Source organism: Seriola lalandi, unplaced genomic scaffold, assembly GCF_002814215.2.
Source record: "Seriola lalandi dorsalis isolate HSWRI2012SDOR001 ecotype SW California unplaced genomic scaffold, Sedor1 jcf7180002054474, whole genome shotgun sequence".
NCBI lineage: Eukaryota > Metazoa > Chordata > Actinopteri > Carangiformes > Carangidae > Seriola > Seriola lalandi.
This window is the reverse complement of record NW_019525027.1, coordinates 686,322-699,376: the sequence shown is the minus strand read 5'-3', so window position 1 is coordinate 699,376 and position 13,055 is coordinate 686,322. Positions and strand designations below refer to the sequence as shown.

General features: G+C 39.6%; 1 protein-coding gene across 1 annotated transcript in view; it reads left to right on the top strand.

Annotated features, from left to right (window-relative positions):
• unc13c (unc-13 homolog C (C. elegans)) overlaps positions 1–12,060 on the top strand; it is a 103,479-nt gene extending 91,419 nt beyond the window's left edge. Inside the window, exons 30-34 of the mRNA XM_023411972.2 lie at positions 818–898; positions 4,029–4,176; positions 7,174–7,266; positions 9,078–9,237; positions 10,177–12,060. Of these exons, the coding sequence (XP_023267740.1) occupies positions 818–898; positions 4,029–4,176; positions 7,174–7,266; positions 9,078–9,237; positions 10,177–10,462 (768 nt within the window). The 3' untranslated portion in view covers positions 10,463–12,060. The remainder of the gene's footprint in view (positions 1–817; positions 899–4,028; positions 4,177–7,173; positions 7,267–9,077; positions 9,238–10,176) is intronic.
• Positions 12,061–13,055: the final 995 nt, after the last annotated feature.

Here is a 13,055-nt window from a genome sequence, read left to right as displayed (position 1 = left end):
TCTATTATTAGTACTCAGAAATCAAGAGAAAAAATCAATTTGAGTTACCAAAATCTTTTGAAAGATGGAAGAAAATCAACAAATAACAAGCACAGTGTCCGCGTATTGGCATGATGGGGTTTTCATTAGAGAGAAGTACCTCCTGCCTGCAGCCTTTTGTGATTTTGGGACACACCGTGACATTGTTTTCATGCATTGAGGAGATTCCTGGATGAGTCAATACAAATTGAGTGAGCCCAGTTTTTCATCTCATACCAGTTCTCTGAAATCTGTTTAAAACTGACTTGTGGTTGATTTAATCTATGTCATCCTCTGAACACAAAACACATAAAGGTGTATTTCATCTGCAGCCTATAATTTGAGGGTGTTGTGTAATATTACTGCACTGCGCATTGTACAAGTTTTTTTTTTCCATTGTGGGAATGTTGATTGATTCTGAGCAACCAACACAGACAGACACAGAAAACTACGGCCAGTAGGACCAACATTTGTAGCTTGCATCAGAGTTTGCTTCAGTGATTTAATTCCGAAGCCTCTTTTCATAAAAAATTATATTTAAAACTTTTTGTCTGTGCCTTAAAATTGAAACACCTGGGAAATATGACAGTGCCAGATGTTATTTGCTATAATCAATTCACAAATCAGGAAAACTCCAGGAGTGCTGGTGTGAAACAGTAACGGACACTCTGCAGTTTAAATGACTGTTTTGTAAATAAATGTAATATGTGACCATTATGCTAAAGGAAGGTGGTAAAATAGTCTGAATGTGACTTGAGTTGCTGATGTGAGTATTTAACTTGATCTGCTATTCCTCCAGGAGCATGTAATTCGAGAAGAAGCCAGAAGTCTGACTCCACGCCAGTGTGCAGCCATGGACCTTGTGCTTCCCACCATCAAGGTGAGTTTTATCTCAATTATACTGTTGGCTGTACAGCAAGAAACACCTGGGTGGTTAAGCTTGACCTTTAAATAGGACAGCAGAGCTACATAAGGCATCGCAGAGCAGAGATATGCAAATTGACTTAAATGAGTATTTCATGAAATACAAAGACACTGTAAACCTTTGCGGATTATTCCTCACTGTCATCCCACATATGCAAAAGATACTCGTGACAGCTCCTTGGCTCCTTGATGTTTCTTGGGGAGACAAAATGTAGTTGCAAGAAGAAAAAAAATACCATAATAGTTTTAGATACACATGACAGAATGTTAATTTAATTGAAAATTAAAATCCAAGAATATGGAAAAATGCCCAAAGCCTCTGAGCAAAAGACAGTGTGAAATGCAGTATAGCACTGTTAATTTCCTGCCGTGCGACTGTTTGTTGTGAAGGGGTATGAGACAGTTTCCAAAGACCAAGCCTCAGTTCTAGAGGGACAAGAGGAGAGTTATGGTGAGGTGCCACAGGGAGAACACTGCATCATAAAGTGCTGAGAAAACTAATTGATTCTGTTGTCTCTGAGGAAAGTACCTGCAGGTTTAGATCAATCATGTTGCTGGAATTCTTTTCATCAGTATTCCACTGAGAACAGTCAATTAACAGAGTTGAGTAATGCCGTAAGAGATCAGATAACGAAATGCTACAGACACAGTATTTAAATCTGTAATATCTGAACGGCAAGAAATGGTAGCAGCATGTGTTGAAAAATAACTATTCTATGTATACTGACCACTACAACTATGCTAGTATTAGTGTATTCACAAGCTTAACCGTTTTTACTTGGATTGATAACTAAAGCCAAATGCAGTGTATCTACTTGAATATTCAGCCATGAGTGCATTTAGTGATTATCTCACTGAAAATGGACTGAACTTTGAACCTGTAAGAACTAATGGGTGTGATAATGTGTAAATGCACTGGTCCACAGAGGGAGTCCATATGAAACAAAGACAGCATGCAGTCCATTTAACAGATCCCCAATAATGTACCATTTGCTCCTTTCTTTGAACTCTGACCTGTGAGTGACTGTTGAAGAAGAGCAGCTGCTTCATCTTTCTCACCAAATTTTGATGCACTACATAAATTTCTATATACATGGATGGACTACGTGTGCAGTGTATTTCAGAATAGATGCAATGTGTTTTTTTCTTTTCTCCAAGATTAAAAGACATAAACCCATATCACCTGTTTTTTATCTATAGCCAGATATAGGTATTATATAAATGGAAATATATGGGATATTACTTGCTTGTTCGTGTACATGTGTTAAAGTCGACAATCAAGAGAAGAGAGTAATCTCCCATGGTTCACCACAAGATGCAAACCTCCTGGTAAGCCTTGAGGACAGAGAAGAAGAGAAGAACAAAGGCTGACAAAAAGACACGAGGAACAAGAAAAGAAATGAATGAAACAAGGAATAAGGATATAAGAAAAAAACAGGCGGAAAGAAACAAATGAAAGAGGAAATGGAGGAAGGGTGGCATGTTGGCAGGTGATTTTGCCAGAGGCTGGGTGATATTTTAAGCTTGCAGGTTGATTCTGCTGGGTCGGCTGGTTGGTTTTGCCAGAGGGGGTATAGCAGTGCAGCGTAGCAGTAATATTGAAGACATATTCCAACATGAGGCAGCATTTTCTCGACTAGTACACTTCTATCGGTCGTGATGCCATGACAAGGTGATTTTGAATGAAACATGAGTATAACCACAGCACATATGCTTGATAATAAATGAAACAAAACTCTTGTATACCCACATACTGTAAATACTGAACGTCTTGATTTGTTCCTGAATAATGTTGGGAAATCATGACGAGGGGTAGTTTATACCATTATAATATTTTTAAAAAAGAAGCACAGTACTTCTTTCAGGCTCCCAGGATGTTACTTTAAGCAATCATTTCTTATGGTAATCTTAGCCTCGGTTTCTATGCTCATGTAACGGAAAGCGTAAACTTGTATTAATAAAATGTATGTACAAATATACATTTATTTTTAAACCAACTTTTTGCTGAAATATGTGCAGTTTCCTTGCGAGTGTGTGCTGCTTGATTTTCTGTCTCTCGATAAATTCCACCCGTGACTCACCCAATGGATGCCTTCACGAGAGGCACACGTCAGTCAAACTGTGACTCATAAGTCACTGGTGAGGCAGAAAACAGTGCCTCCTACTGTGTCAAGCCGCTGCCAAGTACTGACCTGACATCAGTCAAAAAATATTTACCATCACCTTCTCTATAGGGGCATCGTTTCATGTCTGATGAAGATAGTGTGTGTACGATATATGGACCCTATCTCTATCTACTGTATTTATTCTTGTCCAGTGGCTCTAAGGATATGAGATTAGTCTGTTACAACCCAGGAAAGCTAGCAAAAGTGATCTCAGGAGCTAGAGCAGGTTAGGTCTAGTAATCAGAAGGTTTGTGGTTTGATCCTCTGCTCCTCCCCGGGGCAAGATACCAACCACAAATTGCCCCTGATGGCTTTCCCATCAGTGTATGGGTGTGATTTATGATTGTGAATGGGTGAATGTGGCATTTATTGAAAAATGCTTTGAGTTGTCTCAAAGACTAGAAAAGTGCCATTTAAGTGCAGTCCATTTATAACAAGCAAAGACGAATAAAAGGTAGAATGAGTTGAAAATTGTGTCTCCTAGGACTTCTGTTCACTGTAGATTCAGTGGCATTCAGCAAAGCCTCCTTTCTTGATAAGATCTGTCCATGGCCACCCTCCCACCTTCCACATGTGGGAGTGGTGACAGCCTTTGAAAAGAGAGCAAAGCCTTGTTTGTCCTCAACTATCAGGCTTATCAGCACAAATGTGTATTAACCATCCAAGCATTGGTTTCAGATTTAAATGCATGGTAATTAGCCACAAACGTAACAATTACTGCTGTCGCTTGTCTGGTCTCTGTGTGTGTTTGCTCCTCCTCGTAAAATGCATACTGTCCATATGATCCTAGGCTATTTTTCAGCCAACAATAACCTGCTGTCATGTATAAAGTCAAAGGAGGATACCATCATGTTCCCAAGTTATTTCAAAGTTTCTGTTTTACCCTGGAATACTATAAATATGAGCTGGTCTTTTTTGCAGCAATACTTCCATGCTGGAGGAAACGGGCTGAAGAAAACCTTCCTCGAAAAGAGCCCCGATATGAAGTCCCTCAAATATGCTCTCAGCCTTTACACTCAACCTACAGATGCCTTGATCAAGAAATATATATGCACCCAAACCTCTCAAGGTAAGGATGCTTTAGTTTGAGCCAAGGCTGGGCTCCGTTAAGTTTCACTTCAGGGAGTGGATTTACTTCAGCATTCAAATACTGAAAAACGTTTGGGTAAAGAGCTGCTTTCTGGTTCACACTGAAAGGAGGCTGCTATAAAAACAAGAAATGTTGACAAAATTATGCTTAAAAGATGCTTAGATGGTGAAAGTGTCCAGAAAGGTGTGAAAAAGCACAGACTGTGGGTACTATTGTTCAGCAGCACATTAGCACTTTTCTGAGGCACCGGTTCGTAAACATATTCTAATGAATCTTGTTCAACTCTGATAGTGAAATGGTTTATTCACATTTGTCGCAACTGTTGTTCACAGTTTTTACATTTCATGTCTGCAGCCTTCCAATGCTATAATCATATATTTATATATTAGTCTTGTTGCCTCCAGATTGAAAATAATGTGACTCCAGCCCTGGCTTGTTTAACTTCAACATTGTGCTGTTTCCCATCAGTCTTAGCTCCCTTTTCATTGCAGCATGTGTGTGCTGTGGATCTCTCTGTGTCACTTTATTGTCTTTAGGCTTATATGTGCAATGGACATTGCAATAATTGCATTTTTTCCCTCAATGTATAAGTCATTTGTCTCTTTCACTGTAAAAAAAAAAAAAGTTATCCGTGGCCTTTTCACCCCATACCCTGAAGGGTTCGAATCCTCCCATGCCTTTTCTCTCTCTCCGATTGGAAACACATAAAAACACTGTCATGAAATACTGTATTTCAGATATATGTGCAGTGTAAATCTATAAATCCCCCCTTGTGCGCTCTTTCTCTCCTCCTCCTCCTGATACATTTTTATGCGTTGTTGTCTCATTCATCCGTCTCTGTATGGAACTTTTTTTCCCCCCATCCGTCTCTGTAAAAAATCAGAAATACCTTCAGGTGTCCGGAGAGATTGGAGAGGGAATTCAGCCCAGTGGGGCGTTGAAGCTTAAAGCTCCTGGTTGCCTCAGTGTGTTCAGCCTTGCAGAACGCTGCATAGGCAGGCGGCAGGAAACAGAATGGCAATGGGAAAAAGCTCGTCAGCGAGGCGGCCAGCGGACCAATCGGCGCTGCTGCTCTCACTGACTGGCAGATGGGCATAGACGCACAGTGTTTCGCTGTGTTCTATTTTGAGATTTGCTCGATGTGTTTCTCCTATTCCTCCCTCTCTAAATCTCTCATCCCATCCCTCCCCCCACCCTCTGAGGTTGAACCGTGTTGTCGTTCTTTATCTGTGGTGGTCTAATGTGATGTCTATAAGTGGAGGTACTGAGGTGGTTGATGTGCATTAGGTCAGTAAACAGTGTGGGGATGTGCTGATGCCTGATGTAGCACAGTGGACACTGATTCATTAATCACCAACCCCTTTGCTCTGACAGCGACACATTGAGACCGAGGCATGCACTGGTTTATTCCTGTCAAGTGTGTGCTTGGACGCATATGTGTCTCTGTTTGTTAGGGAGCAGGCTGAGGTTGTATGGCTGCTCTATGCCTCAGTGAAAGTACAGTACTAACTAACACAAATAAACACATCTTTCCTCATACAGTCATTTCATGTGAGTGTTTCACAGCTTTTTTCTTATGAAGAGGTCTGTTGATTTACCACTTGGTGTATTGGCTAGGGGGAACACCTTTGTTTGACACAGCAAAGGGAAAATAAATTCAATGAATTAAACAGCGTGACTGCAACATCTGATGCCTAAAACTCACGTTTCTTATCTGTTAGTTCCTTTGTTCACATTTCTCTCACTTCATCTGCTAACCCTCCTCACTTTATCTTCTTTGTGTGCCATTCATCTTTTTCACGCTCCTCTCTCCAATGGCTTTCAATCTGTCCCCTCCACAGTCTGCTGTATTCAAGCCTGATAGTGTCTTGCCTCTGACTTCCATCAAAAAAACATAAAGAAGTTATTTATTTAATAAATTTTTTGAGCTGATGGCTGAGGTAAATGTACTGTAGCATTGCCCTGTTAATTTCCCACAAGTCCAGTGCTTAATTGTGCAGCAGGAATGTTTTTCAGTCTCCCTCAGCCTCTCAGGGTCTCATTACAATAAATCACAAGGCTTGTTTCTTCATTACCAGCTATAATGGGCACTGCATGTTTGGCACATATTGATTAGCGATTGGATCAGCATGCCCCTTCATCAACCACACCGGCGCTAGCCTTCCACTGTTCATCTGTTGGTCCCAGGCTGGGTGAAACACAAGGCAGTTGTTAGAGGCAGCTGAGATGGGCAGGACTCGCTGCATCTGGCAAAGTGAGACACATGGTCAGCAATCAATTGTAATTGTTTCCTGGCAACAACAAGTCCAGTGTGATTGAAACTGTAATGCTGACGTAACTGTGCAGAGTGTCATGGCCCAAAAGGAGTATTTCTTCTCCTTTCCTCTTGTTCACTCTTGTCCCCTCACTACATTCTTTTGATATATTATATTGTTTTCCTTTCCACTTGATTCTCTGCATGCAGTCAAATCCAGTGCTTTCTTTATATTTATATTGAGTTGAACAGTTTGATGATTTCATCACGTAGAACATCATTTATTTAGTGCATCCCCTCACACCATCTGCCTCTTTCATGGCTTTCAAACCAGGCAGATTATTTTATGTGTCTTGTGTTTTTTTTCCCCCCTCTTGTTGTTCATGTTCAGCCTGAAGCCGGAAACCCTGCCTGTGCTTGCTATGTGCTACCATGGGGGTGAAAGTACTCTACTCCCCTACTGTTGTTTTTTAGGTTCAGTTTTTTAGCTTTGACACACAGAGAGCTGTTAACACACCTTTTTTTAGGGATCAATTTCTGGATACAAAAAAAAAGCCGCACCCACAGTTTTGGATTCTGTCCTCTCATCCTCTCTCTCTTTTGTTTCTGTTTCCTGATCTCTCTATTTCTCTGCCTGCTCCCTCTCTGCCTCTCCTCCATTCTCTCTGATTTTCATTATGCCTCTGTCCAATTCTCCTGTTGCTGTTTTGGTATGTGTCCAGGTCAGTCATCCAACGGATCGGTGGGGGAGGTGTCGATGCAAGTGAATCTCATCTCTCACCCTGGCACTGGAGAGCACAAAGTCAGCGTGAAGGGTGAGCTTTTTTCCTATACTCAGACCTGCTTTTCATCATTTCTATTCAAATGTATTCACACCTGCAAATGTTCAAAGGCTCGTCACGGACAGCTCATGGTGGTAATCTCATTTATGTGATAGTGGTGCTGGGGCCACGATCAGGAGCATTGTTGTATAGTCCTGAAGCTCGTTTCACAGACAAAAACATTAGGAAATTAGCATCTGAAAGATTGCTGATGCCATAATTAAAGCCATTATACGGAAGGCCAAAACCACAGCTGGAGTTATGCTGTAGATTTCTTTTCTGTTCTTGCTGAGGCTATAAAAATGTTCCATCATTTATGATTTAAAGATCTGAATCATCTGTGTTTTTATTGTCTGTACTTTTGTCATAAAGCTAGCATTGCAGCATGGGTTTATGGATGCCCGGTTGGTCCAGACTCAAATCTCATCACCTACTGGATGGATTGCAGTGAAATTTGTTACAAAAACTGGTGCTCCCAGAAGGATGAATCCTAGTAGCTTTGATGATCCCTTGACTTTTTCTTTAGCACCAGCATGAGGTATTTATTGCCATTAAATTTGGTAAACACGTTTATGTCTACCTCAGGCTGAATTGTAATAAGTCTGGTAACCCTTTAACTTTTCATATGGCACCATAGGGAGGTCACAATATTAGTTTGTGCAACACTTTTGATATTCCCATCAGCCTCAGCTATGTTTAATGCTAATTAGCAAACATTAGCATGCTAAAATGAACATGGTAAATATACCTTCTTATTATCAGCACGATAGCATTGTTGTTGCGATCATGTTAGCATGATGACGTTCGCATTTAGCTCAAAGCACTGCTGTCACTAAGTACAGCCTCACAGAGCCAATAGCGTGGCTGAGGACTCTTACTTGTTTCAGACTCCAGTCTATGAATGGTACACCAAATATGTTATCAAAGTACAAATGAATGCATTTATGATGTGTACACATTCTAACTCCTTTTTGCATTTACAAATGCTTTTCTTCAGTTATTTTTAAATGTTTGGATTCTTGTGTAATTTCCTTGTTTAAATAGGCACTACCATTTGTCCCTTTCTATAATCACACATTTGTCAATTATAGCCCTCTCATTTTCAGTAACAAAAATTGGACTCAGCTTAAAACATCACCCACATAGCTGAAATGATACTGTATCTGTTGCACCTCCCACAGCAGCACCATATGCACTACAGCTGGCAATCATCTATAATCAGCCAGCAGCAGTAATATGACAATGTGAATGGCAGTTAGGTTACTATGGCAACCACATATGGATATTTCTATAAAAGGAAAGTACATTATTAGAGGTTGAAGTCCTGCTGTTTAGCTTTTTTTTTGCATCTGTTTTCAACATTTTCCTATTTTTATTTTTCATTAGAGAACAAAACTCAAAATGTAGCTTTTTTGTGTCCAATCAGTTGCTCCGCCTCCTTCACAATGGATATATTCCTGTACATTTTTTTAATGTCACAGAAAAATGTTGACTCTTTAAAGAAATCTTTGCAGTGATATTCACAAGCACTGACATCCTGAGATGTTTACCATTAATGTTGCACACAAGTGGAAACGTTTTTGCTATCAAACTCTATTGTAGTTGCTCTGACAGTATCTCAGCATCATATGACATTTTCTACATTTACTCAGTTATCTGGGGGAATAAGATAAAAATGCTTCCAAAAATAGAAAATGGAGCCCGGAATACACAGGTTTAACCAGCTTTACTGTCTGACGTGGATTTTTCCTTTTCTGTCTTATATCTGTGATGTTGCTGGTTATAATTTCCTCTGTATCTCTCAGTGATCGCTGTGAACAACCTCATCTGGCAGACCAATGCCATGTTCCGTCCGTTTGTAGAGGTCAACGCCGTGGGACCGCACCTGGCTGACAAGAAGCGCAAATTCAGCACCAAGACCAAGAATAACAATTGGTCACCAAAGTACAATGAAACATTCCAGTAGTGAGTAATCCAGCCTTCTTCCTGTTAGTTACAAGGGTGGAGAGAAGAGGGTGTGTGTTCTTTAAGGCTATAATTATTATGCAGCCTTTTATCTGCCTATATGCACTCTACAAAATAATGTACAGCATTCTGTACCTTATGCTGCCACACCTTCAATCTTGTATTCAGTGTGTTATCTGCACACTGCAAAATAGCCTGCAGCAATTTATATACTCCATAATACCTGTAAAACCTACCTGTCAACCCCCACCCTCCCCTAAATGTTCTAAGCATTGAATGGAATGCAGTTGCTTTAGCAGCACTTTTGCTGTTTTGAAAACATAAGTCAAGACACTGCTTCAGCAGTCTATAAGCTTGTCCCCAATTCTCAGAGCCAAGCCAAGCAAAGTCACAGAGCTATAAGTGATCTGAGGCTGAGTTGTAGCAACAACAGCATGATCAGTGAGAGCCCAGTGCCATCTGCATATAGATTTGCTCCTGGCATTGTCATTTGAATTTTATGAAGCCATTAAGTTGATGACTCATTTGAATAGAAACATTCATTTCACTTGCAAGCATGATTGAATTGTCACATCACAGCCCCACATACAATAGGCAGGCTTTTCACTGGGGAAATGTCTCCCAGCCACTCTTTTTACTGTGTCCAAAAAGCAGCTGCTTTACACTCGTCTGCAATTCTGCAGAACAAGACTTTGGGCTTTTCATTAGGTTGGAATGATATTAAGAAAAGTACATCAAAGTCAATGTAGTATACTTCTAAGTCTCTTACAACTTACTTGATAGCATCTGGACTCATTTGGTAAACCTTACAGTGTAAATTTTATTTTATGCCAGGTATTTCAAGAGCAGTATTTCATAAGAGTAAATAATTTCTAAGTTTGCATTATGTTAACATGTTTGAATTTCACCTCTCTTACCTCCCTGTGTCATTTCTCCCAGTGTTCTGAGTAATGAACATGGTCCAGAGGCCTACGAGCTGCATGTTTCAGTAAAGGACTACTGCTTTGCCCGAGAGGACCGCATCATCGGCATGACAGTCATCCAGCTCCGGGAGCTGGTGGACAAGGGCAGCTGCTCCGCCTGCTACCCCCTGGTGAAAAGCATCTCCATGGACGAAACGGGCCTCACCATCATGAGGATACTCTCTCAAAGGACCAACGACGAGGTGGCCAAAGAGTTTGTGCGTCTCAAGACAGACACACGCTCGACAGAGGAAGTGTCGTAATGTGCAGCAAAAAATAAATGCAGTATTAACAGAGTTGTGTTGTCTTAAGTGAGCGACAGAGAGAAAGAGAAGGAGGAGAAGGAGAAAGAGAAAGAGCAGTAGCAACAGTTGTTCTTTCGGGAGAGAGAGGCTGGAAACAGCCTGAGATTGTCCAAAGAGAAGCAGAGGAGGCCCAAATGTGGCGAGGCAGTGCGAGAGAGGGAGAGAGAGTTGTGTTTGTTTGTTTGTTTTTGTGCATGTGCGTAAAACATCTGTTGGAATGTTCATTTTAAAACTACAGTATGTACAAGTGTTTACTTACCGTATGCTTACTATTAAGTACTATATTCTACAAGTTATGTTAACGAGACATGAAATACCTTTTGTACAACATTTAGTCTTTTTGAACAGAGATTTGTTCCAATAAAGTGCCAAACCAGTGAAAAAAAAGAACAAAACCAACGTATATGAATTATGGTGAACTTAGTATGTTTGAAATTTGCTCGATTAATTTGTCCGGTGTAAGTCATTTTCTGACCGTGTGGCGTTTTGATTGTTGCAAAGTCTTTCATTTTGCACCCTCGTTTTTCGGCTTCACGTTCTTCCACACAGCACTGTTGTGCATGTCCTCTTCTCGGTCATGTCTCTCCCATGATTCCACAGTGACCACCGAGCAGGGTCCTGTCCCCTTGCCTTCAAACTGTTTGTATTTTAAGTCGACCTGAAAATATACCATGTTTTTTTAAATGGCGATGACTGCTATGTAAACCTTCATAGGTGTTTGTAATTTTATAACCATGACAACAATGACGACAGCCTCCAGTCCTAACAGTCTTAGCAGAAAGGATGGAAACGTTTTCTTTTTCTTTGGCTTTTTGTTCTTAGTTTTCAGCCATCGGCTTCCAGCCTTTCTGAATGACCACTGTGAACATGAGCTTTGGAAGGCAAGCTTACATGACATTGCTGACAGTTTGATATTATTGTTTCATATTTTTCCGATAACTTTGTTCCTGATAAACTGCCAAAGTTATATAAAATATTTGTACAAAAGCAATCCATTACATGTATGAAGATATATATGTACATGTGATCTATTACTTTTTCAATGCTTACTATTTGATTGTTGAAAGGGTGGTACTAAGATTTTATTTTTTTTATTTCCTGTGAAGCTGTTAACCAATATGAAAGTTGCACATGTTACTTTACACATTAGTTATATCAGCTTCTGTCATTGGAATTATTTTTCTTCATAAAGGAAAGAGTCTAACATTTGGTAAATATGCAACATTCCTATGTATTGCACTGATGGCGAATTGTATGTCATGTAAATATATTTAGTGAGATATTGTACAAAAGTCTACTTTTCTTCAATGTGCATAAAGTATGTGCAAATGTGTTAAGACATCGGGGTCATTTTGAACAACTGTCCAGTAAGCTTCCCTTTAACACCAGAACGCAAATATTTATCATTTCTGAGGATTTCTATATTTTAAGCATCAAGTTCAAGTGAAATAATTGGAACTATTCTGTCAAGTAATATTCATACAAACTTGTTGCACTTTCGTTTTTGTGCATTTTGTGTTAAGATATAATATATATTAAAAAAAAATCAAGAGAAATCATCTAAGTTGGGGAACAGTTTGACAAAATCTGCATGCAGGTCTGTCGTGTTTAATCTGAAATAGTCTTAGTTGGGGTAAAGGAGTTGTATACATTATGACAAATGTGGTCTGTGTGTGTCCAAAGAAAGAAGAAGCTACATTCAATGTGAAAATTTGTTTTATTAGATTGCAGATCTGTTTGCTCCCATGGTGCATATTTAGGGTAGTGACTAATACAGGCACCAGAAACTGGATATATTGAAATAGTACTCCAACACTTTAGCATGGTACTTCTATAACACTCAGACTCGTCATGGACAATTTATTTTTCTTTTTAAAAAAAAAAAAAAAAAAAAAAAAAAAAAAAAAGCAAAATTGATGTTATAAATATTGTCTTTTTTTCCCTGCATTCTTCTTCCTTGTCAAAAACCTGTGGCCTTCATTACCTACAATGCAACTCGACTGTCAACAGTTTGGTCATTCAGGTCTGGTATTATTGTAGCGGCTAAAATATCCTCCAGTCGTTAACCAGAGGTGGAGATGAAGTGCTACAGAGGTCTGATAAACTCACTCCAAAACACCAGACTAATTTTTTTTCTTTTTTTTTTTTTTTCAAACTTGTTAATGGTTAGATGAGATATGCCATTTGATCTAGTTTATCAGACTTGGCACAGCTCCCTCTGGAGCCACAGAAGTCTTTATACAACTTTTCCCATGTGCAGTAGAACTCCTCAAGACCTGTAAACAGACTTTGATGGGTTTGATGCACTTTCCCTTTAAGTGTTACAAACATCCCAGAATCCACCATCAAGCACATTTTGCACCATTAATCAAATATTTTACTTTTGTCAATGTTCTTTCAATAGGACCAATTCACTGACCAATTGTCGATACTGTATGTGAGGTTGAACCTGAACACACACAGCCTCAAAAACAACCTTATTACAGACTCGCGCTAAAGAGCATCATGGTGTTTTAACATTTAAAGAATATCCCTAAAATTAAAGAATCAT